Source organism: Carassius carassius, chromosome 21, assembly GCF_963082965.1.
Source record: "Carassius carassius chromosome 21, fCarCar2.1, whole genome shotgun sequence".
NCBI lineage: Eukaryota > Metazoa > Chordata > Actinopteri > Cypriniformes > Cyprinidae > Carassius > Carassius carassius.
Window position 1 is genome coordinate 15,238,912 of NC_081775.1, and position 18,383 is coordinate 15,257,294.

At 41.5% G+C, this 18,383-nt stretch overlaps 2 protein-coding genes across 3 annotated transcripts in view; one reads left to right on the plus strand and one right to left on the minus strand.

Moving 5' to 3' along the window:
- The first annotated feature begins 396 nt into the window (after window positions 1-396).
- On the plus strand, window positions 397-1,680 carry LOC132098266 (glycosyltransferase family 92 protein F13G3.3-like). Its single transcript, XM_059504438.1, has one exon. It carries the CDS (start codon window positions 397-399, stop codon window positions 1,642-1,644), a length of 1,248 nt encoding a protein of 415 aa, XP_059360421.1. The 3' UTR covers window positions 1,645-1,680.
- Window positions 1,681-5,940: 4,260 nt separating this feature from the next.
- hmcn2 (hemicentin 2) overlaps window positions 5,941-18,383 on the minus strand; it is an 81,605-nt gene continuing 69,162 nt past the window's right edge. For both annotated transcript variants that reach the window (XM_059503455.1, XM_059503454.1), the window contains exons 68-81: window positions 14,093-14,245; window positions 12,893-13,030; window positions 12,626-12,747; window positions 11,651-11,891; window positions 11,454-11,513; window positions 11,198-11,317; window positions 10,811-10,945; window positions 10,510-10,629; window positions 9,788-9,913; window positions 9,578-9,706; window positions 9,128-9,439; window positions 8,716-8,835; window positions 8,480-8,606; window positions 5,941-6,609 (exon numbers count right to left, since the gene is read on the minus strand). In XM_059503455.1, coding sequence (XP_059359438.1) covers window positions 6,234-6,609; window positions 8,480-8,606; window positions 8,716-8,835; window positions 9,128-9,439; window positions 9,578-9,706; window positions 9,788-9,913; window positions 10,510-10,629; window positions 10,811-10,945; window positions 11,198-11,317; window positions 11,454-11,513; window positions 11,651-11,891; window positions 12,626-12,747; window positions 12,893-13,030; window positions 14,093-14,245 — 2,279 coding nt within the window. In that variant the 3' untranslated portion in view covers window positions 5,941-6,233. The remainder of the gene's footprint in view (window positions 6,610-8,479; window positions 8,607-8,715; window positions 8,836-9,127; window positions 9,440-9,577; window positions 9,707-9,787; window positions 9,914-10,509; window positions 10,630-10,810; window positions 10,946-11,197; window positions 11,318-11,453; window positions 11,514-11,650; window positions 11,892-12,625; window positions 12,748-12,892; window positions 13,031-14,092; window positions 14,246-18,383) is intronic.

Genomic DNA, 18,383 nt, shown 5'->3' on the forward strand with positions numbered 1-18,383 from the left:
GTTGATGAAAGCATTGTTACATCAACTGGCCCTGAAAATGGCACAATAGTAACATAACCATTAAGAGAGAAGCGTTCTGAGGAAGTCTTTCTTTGTTGTTTATCATCTGCCTTCATCAGTGGTTGTTGCGTGAGACTTTTGTTCTTGTCGTATTTGTTTGTTGTTGAAAGTACAATGCGAGACCAGACTACTGCATATCTCATTAAGTGTGGATACTAGTTTAGTTCTGTTTTAACAAATATCTTGCAACCAATACCACTGCGTTATAAATTAAGTATTTTGGATTTTGACATTTCTTTGCTTCACTCCACAGCAACTAAAGGACAGATGGAAAAAGGCAAAGTGCTTCTTTCACTATTAATTGTCAGTATTATTGGCATTCTAGTTTTAGTGCACATGAACGGTGATACATATCACATACAAGCTCCTACAGCAATAAAAGCTCCTCTGTCAAATAATAAATTCAAAACCCTGGAAACTTCATATCCAATAACAGCCATTAGAGACTCTGAGCATTTCATGGTGTCTGCCTTTATCGACCACAGACTGAATGGGGTAATTCGAGTCATCAGCATAATCAACAGAAACCGTCTTCAGCCGCTTTACTGTGTTTACTGCAATGCTGAAAAAGTCTGCAAAACTGTTCACACTGAGGTCCAGATACACAGCGACCATTTTAGCTTCCCCTATGGTGCCTCAGATGTGATTTGTAAAGGTAAACCCATGACTGATGCAACTCATGTCCTCATAACTGTCAAGAAAGATTCAGCTGACCTCAAAATGGAATATCTGCCAATAAAAAATAAGGCTGTACAAGAGACTTTCAAGTTTAACTTCACCGTTTGCATCTCTAACCTTTTTGGCGACTACAACAATGTACTGCAGATTGCTCAATCGATGGAGATGTACAAGCTTCTGGGAGTACAGCATGTGGTCATCTATAACACTAGTAGTGGACCAGACTTGGAAAAGCTCTTAAAACATTATGAAATGGAGGGGATACTGGAGATCGTTCCATGGCCTATCGACCAGTTTCTGAACCCTTCTTCAGGTTGGAACATCAAGCTACACAAGGGAGACATTCAGTATTATGGTCAGTTAGTAACACTCAACGAGTGCATTTACAGGCACATGTACCAGTCAAAGTACGTTCTCCTGAATGACATTGATGAAATCATCATGCCTTACAAACACGCCAGTTTACAATCTCTAATGGAGGACCTCCAGTCTGCTCATCCCAGTATAGGAGTGTTCCTCATTGAGAACCACATATTCCCTAAAACACAGTTTGAGGAGAGTAGGAAGTTCAAACGAGCAGAATGGAATAATATCCCAGGTGTCAATATAATGGAGCACATCTACAGAGAACCAAGTCAAAAAAATATTTACAATCCCACAAAGATGATAGTCAACCCAAGGAAGGTGCAGCAAACTTCAGTACACTCCTCTTTGAAACACTTTGGAGACAGTTTCCATGTACCGTTTAATGTATGTAGGATTGTACACGTGAGAGTCCCGCTGCAGGGGCATCTTACCAAAGAGCAACTCTTTGTAGACAAAAGAGTCTGGGACTTTGAGCAAGAACTGATACACAACATTGACCACACTTTGAAACTTTCTGGCTTCCTGAAGGCTTCTGTTTGATATCTTTGTACAGTATTAATGAAAGTATGCAAATATAGACAACCGGCTCAACTGTCAAATAAAATGTTCTTTAAAAATGAGATATGAAAGCATTGGTATTTGTCAAATAACATAAAGCCAATAGTTTATGCATAATGAATGCGTAAGTATTTTATAATGCAAAATTTTTCAGAATCAGAATCAGAAAGAGCTTTATTGCCAAGTATGCTTGCGCATAGAAGGAATTTGTTTTAGTGACATAAGCTTCCAGTACACAGAGACAACAACACACAGACAAAAAAAAAAAAAACACATTACAAAAAGGAGAATTACAAATTGGCAAACAAATAAGTGTATAAACAATTGTGCTATAAATGATAATGGAATAGGATTGAGTGAGATGCAGGAATGTTCTAGGATGGAGGGTTAACAAATAAATATAAGGATATTGCACATTTATAAGCATAATTGGGGAGCATTTACCTGTTCATGAGGTAGATTGCCTGGGGGAAGAAACTATTCTTGTGCCTTGCTGTTCTGGTATTTGCAGCTCTGAGGCGCCGGCCAGATGGCAAAAGTTCAAAGATGGGGTGACTTGGATGTGAGGGATCCAGAGTGATTTTCTGAGCCCTTTTCCTCACTCTAGATGTATACAGTTCTTGAAGGGTGGGCAGAGGAGCACCAATAATCCTTTCGGCAGTCCGGACAGTTCTTTGTAGTCTTCTGATGTCTGATTTTGTAGCTGAGCCAAACCAGACAGTTATTGAAGTACACAGGACTGACTCAATGACGGCTGAGTAGAACTGTTTCAGCAGCTCCTGTGGCAGGTTAAACTTCCTCAGCTGGCGAAGGAAGTACAACCTTTGTTGGGCTTTTTTCACAATGGAGTCAATGTGATTGTCCCACTTCAGGTCCTGAGAGATGGTGGTTCCCAGGAATCTGAATGACTCCACTGCAGCCACAGTGCTGTTCATGATGGTGAGTGGGGAAAGTGCAGGGGGGTTTCTCCTAAAATCCACAATCATCTCCACTGTTTTGAGCGTGTTCAGCTCCAGGTTGTTAAGACTGCACCAGACAGCCAGCTGCTCAACCTCCTGTCTGTAAGCAGACTCGTCACCGTCCTGGATGAGGCAGATGACTGTAGTGTCGTCTGCAAACTTCAGGAGCTTGACAGAGGGGTCTTTAGACGTGCAGTCGTTGGTGTACAGGGAGAAGAGCAGAGGGGAGAGAACACATCCCTGAGGGGCACCAGTGTTGGTGGAGCAGCTGTTTGACATGAATTTCCCCAGTCTCACTAACTGTTGCCTATCTGTCAGAAAGCTGGTGATCCACTGACAGATAGAGCTAGGAACAGAGAGCTGGGTCAGTTTGGTCTGGAGGGCTGTTGGGATGATGCTGTTGAAAGCCGAACTAAAGTCCACAAACAGGATCCTCACATAAGTCCCTGTTTTGTCCAGATGTTGCAGGATGAAGTGCAATCCCATGTTGATTGCATCATCCACGGACCTGTTTGCCCGGTACGCAAACTGCAGGGGGTCCAGTAAGGGTCCAGTGATGTCCTTCAGATAAGCGAGAACCAGTTTTTCAAACGACTTCATGACGACAGACGTTAGAGCCACAGGTCTGTAGTCGTTAAGTCCTGTTATCTTGGGTTTCTTTGGAATGGGGATTATGGTGGAGCGTTTGAAGCAGGAAGGCACACAACTCCAGGGATCTGTTGAAGATCTGTGAAAAGATGGGGGCCAGCTGGTCAGCACAGATTTTCAGACAGGCTGGTGTAACGCCATCTGGGCCTGGTGTTTTTCTTCTTTTGTTTTTCTTGAAGACCTGGCGCACATCATCTTCACAGATTTGAAGAGCAGGAGGTATGGAGAAGGGGATTGCAGGAGGTGTTAATGGTTGTGTAGGGAGATGGTCAGAGTGGGTGTTGGGGGTTTCAAATCTACAATAAAACTCATTCAGGTCGTTAGCAAGTCGTTGATTAGCCTCAGTGCAAGGGGATGGTGTCTTGTAGTTTGTTATGGCTCTCAGTCCTCTCCACACTGAAGTTGAGTCGTTGGAAGTAAACTGGTCTTCCAACTTTTTAGCCGCTCTAATCTCTTTGTTCAGTGTGTTCCTGGCCTGATTGTACAAGACCCTGTTCCCATTTCTGTAGGCATCCTCTTTGGCCTGACGAAGGTGTCTGAGTTTTACTGTAAACCATGGCTTATCATTGTTGAATGTTAAATAAGTCCTGGTTGGAATGCATATATCCTCACAGAAACTAATATAGGATGGTACAGTCTCTGTGAGTTCGTCCAGATCGGTGGTAGCAGCTTCAAAAACACTCCAATCAGTGAGGTCAAAAGAAGATTGTAAATCCTGCTCTGTTTCGCTGGTCCATCTCTTCACAGTCTTTACTGCAGGTTTAGCAGATTTAAGTTTCTGCTTGTAGGATGGTATAAGATGAACCAGACAGTGATCAGAACGTCCCAATGCTGCTCGTGGAACAGAGTGATATGCATCCTTTATTGTGGTGTAGCAGTGATCCAGTATATTACTGTCTCTGGTGGGACATGTAACATGCTGTCTGTATTTTGGCAGTTCACGGGAGAGATTGGCTTTATTAAAGTCCCCAAGAATGATTAAAACAGAGTCCGGGTGTTGTTGTTCTGTGTCTGTGATCTGATCAGCGAGTTTCTGTAAAGCTGAGCTCACATGCGCTTGGGGAGGGATGTAAACACTAACCAGAATTTCCATGTTATACTGTATTGATGTGATAAAAAAAAAAAAAAAAAACGTATACATATACTGTAAAATTAAATAATTTTGTCAGTGCCAGAATGTTTAGTTTTTTTTTATTATTATGTTCATAAAGATTTCATGTTCATAATGCAAAAAACTGGAAAAGAAACAGCTTCTTGATAGCCTGTATTACTGTAGTTTATGCAAACTGCATATGACATTCAAATTATGATCAAATGCAAATTTATTGCAACCGCAGAAGTGCAGTTGATCTGACACGTAGAGGAACCTGTGTCATCTCTTCCTATATATTTTTTGACCTTAGGCTTAGCTCATTTATGCACACCTGCTCATTGTGGACTGTAATGTGCATATACAAACTTTCATGTAGTGTTTGCATCTGTTGAAAGAATGATTAAATTGTAATGTATTTTGTTGTAATTTAATGATTTAAAATCAAATCTGATTAAACATCACTTTAACAGTCATAAGTGGGAAAGTAACAAAGTTTGCCTTTTTCTTGAGTATTATTTACTATACACTGGAAACAGAGGCATTTTTATTGATGCATATTATATAATACACAGTGAAGATAGTGTATTAGGACACTGACTCATTTCATACATACCTGCAAAGGTGTTAAATAGGTACAGTACAGACCAAAAGTTTGGACACACCTTCTCATTCAAAGAGTTTTCTTTATTTTCATGACTATGAAAATTGTAGATTCACACTGAAGGCATCAAAACTATTAATTAACACATGTGGAATTATATATGGAATTATATACATAACAAAAAAGTGTGAAACAACTGAAAATATGTCATATTCTAGGTTCTTCAAAGTAGCCACCTTTTGCTTTGATTACTGCTTTGCACACTCTTGGCATTCTCTTGATGAGCTTCAAGAGGTAGTCACCTGAAATGGTCTTCCAACAGTTGGAGTTCCCCGAGAGATGCTTAGCACTTGTTGGCCCTTTTGCCTTCTGTCTGCGGTCCAGCTCACCCCTAAACCATCTCGATTGGGTTCAGATCCGGTGACTGTGGAGGCCAGGTCATCTAGCGCAGCACCCCATCACTCTCCTTCTTGGTCAAATAGCCCTTGATGCCTTCAGTGTGACTCATAGTCATAGACTCATAGTCATGAAAATAAAGAAAACTCTTTGAATGAGAAGGTGTGTGCAAACTTTTGGTCTGTACTGTACTTAACCTACCTTAACCTATTATGTTTAGGTTTACTGGAACTCACAGCTGGGGGAAAGGGAATGGTGTTTAATGTCAAAAAGACATAAAAAATAATCTTTTTTTTTTTTTTTTTTTTTTAGAATTTTTATAATCTACATTTTAGTTTCAAGGAGTCATGAGCAGAGAGAGCACAACCATATCAATATTCACAAATAAGGCAAACACGCTCGCAATAATTCACACACACTCTCATTCTCATACGAGAGTACACTCAATAATGTACAAGAATATAGCAATACAACATATGATAAGTAAATATATCTAAACATACCAGTAATCAGTTTTAATGTAGGAAATGAAGCCTGCTCAAAATGTCAGTGGGAAATGTCTTCTGCTATTAATTTTGTTGTTTTAATACCAGATGTATCCTGATTCATTACCAAAAAAAAAAATAAATAAATGGAGAAATTACAGCACATCACTGAAAATAAAATAGACCAGGTAAGATTTCAAAGCTACTACAATACTTTAAAATAACAGTAATTATAAAAGGTGCAATGTATTTATTATCCTGATGATAACTCATTAATCCAACATTCCGCTCCACAAGAGGGCACATAAATAGGTGGGAATCGAGTTAATTTACTAATGCTCCTCCCATGTCCCATTAAGCAACAGTACATCCTGTGCAGTCTTGCACACTCAGTAGGGGTATTTGGATATGGAGATGTAGATAATAAAGATACTCTGGTAGGTTATGCGCCCCTGGTCTGACAGCGTAGTGGCTTGTACCCGAAGTCGCACCAGGCCGGACCAGTCTAAAGGCTTTACTGTGAATATGATGCCTCTTCCTGCTTCGTCCTTGATGCCAAATGGCCTCTCTCCATTTCCCCCTCCTTGCTCCAGGATAGTGAAGGATGTGTGGTCTTGGAGAACACCTGATTCAGAGAAAGCGGACAAACGGGCCAAGTTGTGGTGTGCTGGTATTCCCAGAGGAAGAGTAAGGAGCTTGTACTGGAGCAGAGGAAAGCCTGTGGAGCCACAATCTAGTCTGGAAGTGCAAGGCCTGTAGCAGGTGCTGGGGTCAAAGCAATAGAGCAAATGTATATGGGTCAATAAGAGTTTCTATGTTAAGGAAATGGAGAAAAAAAAAACCTCGTTGGTAAGTATTCAAGGAATGTTTTAATGTGGTTTTGAAAACCATTTATAGCATTTCCAAGAAACATTTAATGATTCTAAAAAGTGTGTACTAGGGCTGCACAATTAATTGAAATTAAATCGCAAAAGGCAACCTGCGACTGTCATGCGTATCTTTCAGTGAAGCACGGTTCTGTGATCAGCAGTAAATAACCATCCAAAGGCTCTCATGCTGAAAATCCAAATACGCCCCGCTGCAGCTGAATAAACAGAAGATTTAACTGCTTTCATTGATTCAACGTGACTAATTATAAACACATGATTATGGCAATATATGGTTTATCTGAGTTCTTATTATTATAATTTTCATCTTAATAAAGTATATCTATAATGAAATGCTAATCGACATAGCCTTCAACACTGCTTAGAATACAATTAAATATTGTGTGCCTTAATTATTCTGTTTAAGAAGCCAAACCTTCTCACAGAAGGATTTATTTTAAACACTCGACTGATGTTAAGAAGTGAATTTGGAGTTAAAATGTTATTAAATGTGGTATTTTCATGTGCTCTCAGATGGAGCAGCATTTACTACACAGAATCGTAGTTCACTGAGAAGATACGCAAACAGCTGTCATTGTCGCAAACAATTTACTTGATTTCATAATCCTACAATTATATCGTCTGCAATTATGAATGTGATTTTACATAGCTTATCAGAGAACTACGGCTATGTGTAGTAAATGCTGCTCCACCTGAAATCACAGAACCGGTTTTACTGACTAAATGCGCATGACACTCGTGATTAGAAGTGTTAGATTAATCATGCAGCCCTAATGTGTAAACATAAAAAGAGTGCACACATCTTAACATCCTTTTCATGTTTACGTTTCCAAGTAATCTTTTACATCATGAATTATTAATTAATAAGTAATAATAAAAGTACTTAAAAATATAGCTGCAAGCAGCAATTATCAGGGATCAAAGCATTTAAGCACATAAGGATAAAAACATTACATATTATTTAGCAAGCCTGTAACCCAGTGGTTCTCAAACTTTTTTGGTCATGCCCCCATTTAAACCTATTAAAAAATCTGGTGCCTGAGTTTTCCTCAAGGCTTTATAGGATTTGGGGTAAATTTGGACAGGCCACTTTTCACCTCTACTCTCGACGGACGGTACCCCGGTTGGGAAGCACTGGCCTTCGTTAACCTTGTCAAACGGGTACTCAAATTTTGTCTGCCAATGGCACCCATTTTTTTTTTTAGATACACAAATGTCCTTTAGACACTTGTGGCAGTTTGGACCAAGACCGTGCACACTGATTTCCCTGTTGATAGGACAAATTGTTGCACGGTTATAGCTATTTTAATTTTTTTCCCTCTTATAGCACCACCAACTGACCAAATTCCATGATTGTTTTCCTGTGAGTTTGGCAAAGATAACTTATTCCATTCAGTAGTTATTGGCAGTTTACTAAAAGTGACCCTGCCCCTTTCAAACATTTTTGTCAAAAGATGAAATTTTTTTGATAATTATTGATATTCATCAATAGATTTTCCAGAGAATCTTTCTGCACTGGTTTGCTCCCAGTCGGGTGAAAAACCTAGGAGTAGTTTGCAAAAGTATGTTTTGCAAAATAGGCAAAATACCCCAAACTTTTGCCAAATCTGAGGCATGCGTTTTGTCCGGCTTGAGCCAAGGATTCCAACGACTTAAGACACTTGAGCCTGTGACTGTTAAATAAGATTTTTTGTTCAATAATTTCTATTGCCGAGAATTTCATTCATTATATTACAAGCAAATCTTACCCAGGATTGCGTCCTCTTTGGTAGCTGGTAGGACAGGGTGTGTCAAGACACTGGTAGCCCCCACGTGTGTTAAAGCACATTTGGTTTGGGCCACACTGAACACCTTGCACAGTGCACTCATCAATATCTATAATAAAAGTTGATTTTTTTTTACACATGAAAAAAGGCTTTATATACAGGAATGTGTATCTGAGTTAATGAAAGACCTTTTATAATAAAAAGTGCAAACGACTCACCTTTGCATGTTCGGCCATTGGATGATAGTTGGTATCCTGGTGGGCAAGTGCACTGGTAGCTTCCTATTGTGTTTCTGCACTCATGTTGGCAAGGCTTTTTAAATGCACATTCATCGATATCTTTGTGAAAGAAGAAAGATTGTTCTGTTAAATTATAGTCTTGAATATATAAATTAAAAACGAAATAAGTCTATAAGTACAGGGTTGAGTGTATTTAAGTCAAGTAGTTTAAATAAAATAAACAAATAAAAAATATATAAAAATAAAATAATCTAATAAAATTCAATCCTTTGATGCAAATTCAACCCTTTTGACTGGCCATCCATACCGCATGTTTCCTTGCTATTGCTGCTATAGGCTCCAGTCTCAGTTTGGATTAGATAAAATACAATATAAATGTAATGTTGCACACCTATGCAAGTACCATCCTTGCTGGTGTATCCAACTGGGCATTCATGCCTGGGACGACGTGAAGATCCAAGGTGCTCTGGTAAGACTGAGAGGCGAGTGAGGTAAGGTCGCTCTAAAGTAGATACCAGTTGTGGCCGCAGCCTGGCTTGTACCCGGGTACTGTTGGTAAAGATATGCCCTCTCTCAAGTCCAGCACATGAGCGACCATCTCCCAGAAGGACCGTCCCTGATGGACAAATGCAGCGGAAGCTGCCCGGAACATTCCGGCATTGAAAAGCACAAGGGCTGGGCACCTGCACACATTCGTCAATATCTGCAATGCCAAAAAATAATATTCATTAGTTTTACATAGTTTATAAATGTATTTTGTTTTTCAAAATTAGACTTTAGCCTGGATTTCACAGACAGGGTCACATATTTGAAATTGCTTGACTGTGTTTATGACCCTTACCTAAGCAAGGTCGACCTACACCTTGAGAGCGGTAGCCTCGAGGACAAACACATCCATACCCACCAATGGTGTTCTGGCAGACTTGACTGTAGCGGCACATGTGACTGCCATCCTGGCATTCGTCTATGTCTGTGAGGAACAGATGGCATCTTTCATTTAAAATAAACTGATTTGTTGAAGTAACAGGGTCTTATTTGTGTAACTCCTTACCCACACACACTCCATTTTCCGCTGTGGTCAAGCCAGATGGGCAGCTGTCAAAACACTGGTATCCTCCATCTGTGTTTCGACACTGCTGGTGTGCTGGACAGACATTCCTCAAACACTCATTTATATCTGATTATAAACAAGCATAAATGATGATAAGTAAAATACAAGCTTACTAAGCTACAGTTTTGATTCTGTTAATATCTTCTGAGCACAATATTGCCATTCAAAAACTCATTCAAAAACTTTTTTGCATCTTCCACCCCTGGGGTGTTTGTTTAAATTTCCTTATAACTGCACACTTAACAAATTTTAAGGAAATTACACATATAAAAGATATATATTTAAAGGTATAGTCTGAAAAAAAAAAATTCTGTCATTATTTATATCAGTCCAAACGTGTATGATTTTCTTTTGCTGAAGATATTTGACTGTGTCAATGGAAGTCAATGGGCTTCAATGTTGCTTGGCTCCCACTGTTCTAAATATCTTCTTTCATGTTCCAGTTTTAGTTTTGGTATGACAAGAAGGTGAATAAATGACAATTTCATCTCCTAGAGTGTTAAACTAAAGTACAAATGCATTTCTATGCATTCCTAACTGGTCCAATGGAAGTCTTAGAGTCTGTAAAGTGTAAATCCCATGAGACATGCTATTCAAAAACTCCACTAACCAACACCAATGAACCTGTGAAAGTCAGTATGGTTTTATAAATTTACACTGACCCAGGCAGCGATGTCCCACTAGCTGGTATCCTGGATGGCAGGTGCAACGGTAGGAGCCTAGAGTATTGAAACACTGCTGCTGGCATGGAGAGACTGCTGATTCTTGACACTCATCCACATCTGAAGGAAGAGATTGGTCATTTAACTCCTCTACATTCTGGATAGTTTCTGTATCTAGAATAATTCAGTCTAGTTTCATTGGGGAAATCTCAATGACTTTTCTAATTGTTGTTGACTTCCGATTTAATAATGATAATAAATTATCCATCCATTATCCATTGACCACATATTTTAAACTAACCTTCACAGCTGGTGCCAACTAAACTGGGTTTGAAGCCCAGGCCACACTTGGCTTGACAGCGATATGTCCCAACAGTGTTCACGCACTGCTGGTTGGGGTGACACAAGTGGGAACCTTGTGTGCACTCATCAATATCTGAAATCACAATAGAAATCACAGTAAGCAACTGTTCTGTTTCCAAGAAAACAGAGATTAACTTTTCACTGCCTTCCAGTCGAATGTGGTTTTATCATCTAGGAACATTTGAACTTTTATGGATAGTGCCATCAAAATACTGTATCTTGAATTTTTGGGTTGAAAAGTGAATTTGTATTAAACAAAAACATTTATTAATATAGGTCATTTTAAATATAATTTTGCAGAACATCTGATTAATATAGATCTGACCTTGGCAGGTGTTAGACTCGGTAGAGATGGTGAATCCAGAAGGACATGCGCAGGAGAAACCACCCATGATATTATTACATGAGTGTGAGCAGGGAGAGTCAACAGCACATTCGTCCTCATCTAAAAGACAAAACAATAACAAAATATTCCAATCACATTCTACAATAAATTTTGTTTTAAAATTGGTAAAAAAATGTGGGCTTTCATAGCTAATATGCAGTTGCATATACATTTTAAAACAGTTTAAAGTTCATACCGGCACAGTAAGATGTTGTGTCCAATACAAAACCTTTTGGACATGTCTCTCCATCACCCTCTGCACACAAACAAATCATTGACTATGTATTTTTTAATTGAAATATGATATATAAAAAAATATTTCTTGTGTATATTGTGAAGATGCATCTTTTTACACATTGTCAACTAACTGAATAAAACATCCCATGGACTAACCTGGTATGAGTAAACTGGCAGTCATCTTGAACTCCAGGCTGAGAGTGAAAAAGCTGTAGGTGCTACTTATTCCTGTCAGTCTGAGGAGCTGCAGCAGGGGCCCCTGACGGTTCTCCGGCCCTTCAAAAACCACAGAATGATTGCATCTTAGGGTCAGAGGAGCCCCATCCCACATGTGATTCTGTGAGGACCAGGAGTAAAGCTGCCCGGAGCCTGTCTGCACATATGACTCGTCAAACTCCTAATGAACAGACGGAAAGAAAATCAAATAGTTTTGAAGAATTCATTTTGGTATGATCAATCACTTAAAGAGTATTTCTAACTATACCTACCTTTTTGGTAAATTTGTATTAACTACTTTTCTATTAATACATTTTTACATACACTACTGCTTGAAGTTTTTAAAAGAATGTTTTTAAATGTATTAATTGGGGTGGTAAAGTGTTACAAAATATTTTTTATTCTTGGTTTCATTAAAAATATTAAGCAGCACAACTGTTTTCAACACTGATAATATTAAGAATTCTTTCTTGACTACCATATCAGCATATTAGAATGATTCCAGAAAGATCATGTGACACTGAAGATTGGAGTAACGATGCTGAAACTTGCATCAATATGGAAAGGTCTGAAAGACATCACTAACTGGAAGGCAACATCCCCCAGCACTGAGGCAAATCAACAATCAGCTGAAGACCTGAATGAGCTTTACTGTACTGGTCTCAAACCCCACACCTGATCTACACAACCATTAACACCACCACCAGCCACCCTTCCCCCGCACTTAAAATAGATTCAGATCAGTAAAGATGTGCATTAGGCTCTTCCCTGTGTTGCTGTATTTTTGATCCAATAAATGCAGCCATAGTAAGGAGAACAGACTTTAAAAACTCTTAATGATCCCAATTTTTTTTAAAAGTAGTGTACATAAATGCAAGTTAGATAGACTTACATCCATGAGTTTGAAAGACAAACCTGCAGATTGAGATTAGAAGTCAACAGCATAGGAGGAACAAAGCCGTTGATCACAATGTCCACTAGCAGAGCCCCTTCTGCATCCAGACCTCTGGCCACATGAGTCAGCTTTAAGACCTCTCCTGTCATTCCAAGGCAGAAGACACATTCAGTTGATAGAATCCAAAATGAAGTCCTTTTATCAACAGATGACATGTTTTTGTCTCATTTACAACAACAGATATGTTAATTAAGCTCTTCAAAGTGGCATGTATGGAAAGCTGGAACCTGTGTCAAACTCCAGCTGAGATTCCTGTCTGAACTGCCCTTGATTGAGAGAAAAGCCATTTTGGGTTTCCGGTGATTGATGTACAGTTGTCCAGTAAATTGGGGCAAACACCGACACAAGAACTCGCAACAAAGGACCTGTAATGCAGGAAGGTTTCAAATAAAAGATAAAAAGATAAAACAGCAAGGTCTCATTGTCAGAGAAAGAACACTGGCAGTTTAAATGTGTTGTCCGGTACTGTACTTCTTGATGTCTGTTTGAAAGCACACTTGTCAAATGACAAGAACCCATTTCTCCTGTTCTTGTCAGATTTAAGTCAACATAGCTTTGAGCATGTCTGCTTGCTTAAGTACAACCCCAATTCCAGAAAAGTTGGGACGTTTTGTGATTCTTGATAAAATCAAGAATATGTTATCTGTTCATTCTCTTTGAATTTTGTTAAATTGACTAAAGAACAAAGAAAAGATGTGCAATCTTTTAACTGACCGACTTAGATTTTGATGGCTGCAACACACTCCAAAAAAGTTGGGACAAAGGCACATTTAACACTGTTTCAAATCACCTTTCCTTTTAATTACAATGTTTCATTGTTTGGGAATTGAGGATACTAATTGTAAAAATTTTGTGTGCAAAATCTCTCTTTAGATGGTCAGCAGTCTGTGATTGTCATTGTCCGATTCTCCTTTTCATGACTGGTCATACATTTTCAATTGGAGACATATCTGGACTGCAGGTACTGTAGGCCATTCTAGCACTTTCACTCTGTGAGTCAACGAAACCATGCTGTTGTATCATATAAAGAGTCTTGATCTAATAACAATGGACTTTCCATGAAAGGCACAAAGTGATCAGCAAAGACTGAGATGCTCCATTTATACCCAAACATGATACCTTGACCAATTACCAATTCACCTGCTTACTGTGAACTGTTTCAAAACAGACCGATGCTGTTTGTGTTGCAGCCATCAAAATCAAAATTTGTTCATATGAATAAAATGCAGTTATGTTGGTCAGTGAGAACTTTGGAAATCTTTTCTTTGTACTTTTTTAATTAAATAAAAGTTAAACAGAATGAACAAATCAAAGATTCTTGATTTTATTGCATTTTACAAAATGTCCCAACTTCTCTGGAATTGGGGTTACATACTCTGGCACATGGTTAAACCACACTGTGCATACAATCAAGTAAATACACTCACCAACACTTGGAGGAATGTTTTCTACATGGGCTTCCAGCGTGCTGGTGCCATCCGCTTCATTCTCTGTGATATTGGCTTCCAGATGGGCCACTCCAAACTCCTTCTCATTAATCATGCCTATCAGACTGCCCCGTGCACGCCGTGGAGACTCGCCTACACAATAGAGAAGAAAGACAGGTTGTAAGGGTTCTTGTAGTCTGTAACATTACAGACAGTCTGAGGCACATTTTACACTAAAATTGTGAGTTTTTTGGTCTGCTAAAGTTACTAGGAGTAATGGCATATGCTACAATGAGTGCTTTTGAATATTGTTTGATTTTGGCAACAATAGTATTAAACCACATTGATATCTCTTCACAAGCTAGGACCACGCCACATACAAGCTATGGAATAGTTAATTTAGATGTTGGGGAAGAGTAGAAAGAGGAGGATGAAGGGGTAGATAGAATGGGTTGATGGTCAGGTTGATCAGGGCATCTAAAAGTGATGGCCCAAAGAGACTCAGGGTGAGGGTATCGTCTTGATTGTATATTTAAGCCAGATGATTAGGACCCCCCGATAAAACCTGAAAGAAAGAGAACTATGGGCTGAATGGATGGCAAAGGGAGGGAAAGGGTGGGTTCGAGAGAAGGAGACTAACAGTACGCCATGAGGCGGCTCGATTCATGAAGGTTTGGGGAAGGTTTATACATGAAGGGGCGTGGCCCTGCTCCCGAACCTCAGTTAACAAGTCAACTCCCTTTCAAGAACTAGGACCACACCACAAACAAGCTATGGAATAGTTAACTGAACAGGATGTTGGGGAGAAGTAGAAAGAGGATGAAGAGGTAGATGGAATGGGATGATTGTATATTTAGGCCAGTGCCCAGTTGCATGAAACTCCTTAAGTGAGGGTTTCCCTGAGGGAGAAAAAATCCCTGGGGTAAGGGATTTCATTAAGAGCATTGCAAGAAACCTCTTAACTGTAACCCTTACTTAAGTGTTTATACTAAGTGTTTCACAGTAGTTTCTTACAACATACGCCAAAGATCGCCGCGGTTGCTATAGTTACTACCTCTAACAGTAAACAGAACATAACGAACCACAAAGCCAGACGCTTGCTAAAAATCACACTTGTATTAATATATTAGTGCTGTGGAGAGTACAAACATAACAGAAAACAAAAAAACGTAAACCAAACTGGACAGAGGAAGAAAAGGCAATTCTTTTAGAAGAATTCACAAAAAGAAAAAACATTCTCCAAAGCCGCTATAACCCATCAGTCACTCATTCGCAAAAATCGAAAGCCTGGCAGGAGATAACAGAAAAAACAAATTCAAGAATTCTTGCTGTCAAGCGGACAGAAGAAGAAGTTATGAAAAAGTATGAAAACATAGTGGTGAGTTCAAGAAAAAAAAATAGCAAACAATAAAAAAGATTCCGGTAAGTAACATTCATGCTCGTGCCTGATAAATTGTATGGTATGGAACAATGTTATTGTTTTGTTGTGTAAAGGAGGAGGGCCACCGCCACAAGACCTATCCGACACAGCGAAATTGGTACAAGATATTTTAGGGAAGGATTCTCCTACTCTAGTCGGTATTCCAGGCGTTCCTCAAAGCAGTTCGGTAAGCAGGTAAATAATGCAAATGAGCGCTACAACCTAAATTACATATACATACATATGTAAAAAAAAAAAAATTTCATACAGTTTGTAAAACATCTTTTGTTTTCATAAGTGGTTATAATAATAATAATAGTTCCTCTTCAGGAATGAGACGCTGCGTCGAAGCGCTTTGGGGAACGCGTTCAGCATACGCGACTCTGAATATCGTGTGTAATCAGTCCAATGGAAGGGCGTGACGTCACCGACGTGGTGACGTAAGCGACCAGGAAGCTATAAAAGCACGTGCCACGCAGCTGGCGTCAGCTTCGCGTCTTTCAGCAAGCGCTCTGTGTGTGAATGTCATTTGTCCGTCTTGTGAGTCTTATTTACTGTTGTCTGTCCAGTTAAAAGAGCTCCTAGACATGCCAAAAAGCAAGGCGAAAGTTAAGCACTCAGATGGCCATTCCAAATCGCGTTATAGGCTGTGTGTTCCTCCCTGCCCGAGATATATAACGGGTGGGGATACACACAACCTGGGCGTGGTTTGCCTGGGTTCGAAGCACGCTGAGTCGGCTCTCGAGGGGGCCGACTGCCCGCACTGTGAGCGAATGTCGGTGCGGCTGCTTCGTTCCCGGAGGGCCCTCTTCGAGGAGGGGGCCTTCGCCAGCGTTCCCCGCGGTGCTGGTCCCGCTTCTGCCGAGGCAGAACGGCGGCGGCACTCGTGGGGTTCGCAAGTCGATCTGGTAGAGGGAATGGAGACGGGCCAGTCCCTATCTCCTTCCACTTCTGCCAGATCCGGCACCCAATCCCTAGAGTCGGAAGCACGCACAGCGGTTCCTTCCACTCAGGGTGAGGGATCGACGCTCCGCCTCTCTTCCTCCGAGGAGGTCGATGTGGAGTCGCTCGATAGGGATTCACCACCCCACTCACTACAGTATGAGGAGCTCTTAGAGGTGGTTACTCGTGCGGTGGCCAAATTAAGTATCGATTGGCCCGCCGAAAAGTCTACCGAACCGCAGAGAAGCAAGCTGGATGAACGCTTCCTGCGCGCGAGTCAGCCACTTCCCAGCCGGGGCCTTCCATTCTTTCCCGACCTGCATGATGAGATCGCCAGGTCGTGGAAACGTCCATTTTCGGCCCGCCTCTACATCCCCTCATCTGATTACTACGGAAATGTAGTGGGGATGGGAGAGCACGGTTATAGATCGATGCCCCGGGTGGAACAGACGCTTGCGAGCTATCTGTCTCCTGGCGCGGCATCGTCTCTAAAGGCCCCGGCATTGCCCTCAAAGCCACTAAGAACAACTTCGGCTTTGGTGGGCAAAGGGTATGCGGCTGCAGGTCAGGCTGGTGCGTGTCTGCACACCATGGCGGTGTTACAGGCGTACCAGGCCGACCTGCTTAAGGAGCTAGACGAGGGAGAGGAGATCAAGTCCCATGATATTTCTGAATTAAGAAGGACCGCTGATCTCTCCCTCCGCGCCACCAAGGAGACCGCCCGAGCGATTGGGCGGTCCATGGCAGCTATGGTGGCCGCGGAGAGGCACTTATGGTTGACCCTGTCCGATATGAAAGAACGGGACAGGGTCTGCCTCATGGACGCCCCGATCCAGCCGACTGGCCTGTTCGGCGACGCAGTTAATTCTGTCGTCGACAGGTTCCAGGAGGCCTGCAAACAGGCGGCGGCGTTCCATAAGTTCCTCCCTCGTCGATCCCTCGGGGCATCTGGGAAGGAGATGCCCCAGCCGCACCCTAGCTCCTCACACCGCGAGGCCCAGAAACAGAGCGTCGCCTCTCGTGCTCCTCCGCATCGCTCTAGGCCGAGGTCTTCTAAGCCCAAATTAGATTTAAGGGCGGTTATCGAAGCTCGAAGAAGTCGAAGAAGTCCTCGGCCAAGAAACCCTGACGCCAATGGCCCGGGGTTTCAGAGGGCAGCCTCCCCTGGGGAAGAACGGTACACACCGCAGTCCACGGTGCCCGTCCCACTACTGCCAAATGTATCTCGTTGGGTCCTGCATATAGTAGAATACCGCATTCAGTTCGGCTCCGTGCCGCCTATATTCAACGGGGTCGTTCACACGATAGTGGGCCCCAGGCAGGGTCTGGTTATGGAACAGGAAGTGAAAACCCTATTAGAGAAGGGGGCCATCGAGGTGGTCCCTCCTCAGGACAGGGAGTCCGGATTTTACAGCCGGTATTTCATAGTTCCAGAGAAGGATGGGGGGCTGCGTCCGATTATAGACTTGAGGGTCTTAAATCGTTCAGTTATGAGACTGAAGTTCAGAATGCTCACAATCAAGCATGTTGTAGCTCAGATCAGGTCCGAGGACTGGTTTGTCACGATAGATCTCAAAGACGCATATTTTTATATCTCCATCCTTCCTCAACACAGGAAGTTTCTGAGGTTCGCTTTCGGGGGCGAAGCCTACCAATATCGAGTACTTCCCTTTGGCCTCGCACTCTCACCCCGCACGTTCACAAAGTGTGTAGATGCGGCTCTGGCCCCCCTGCGCATGCAGGGCATCCGCATTCTCAATTATATCGACGATTGGTTGATTTTAGCTCAGTCAGAGCAGATTGCGGTTCGACATCGAGATGTCGTTCTCGCACATATGGGGGAGCTGGGTTTGAGACTGAACGCCAAGAAGAGTGTACTTTCTCCGGTTCAGAGAACCACCTATCTAGGCGTAGTATGGGATTCGACCG

What these genes read in the sequence shown, in the direction of transcription:
- LOC132098266 (XM_059504438.1), top strand. Translation starts at nt 397, where the DNA reads ATGAACGGTGATACATATCACATACAAGCTCCTACAGCAATAAAAGCT.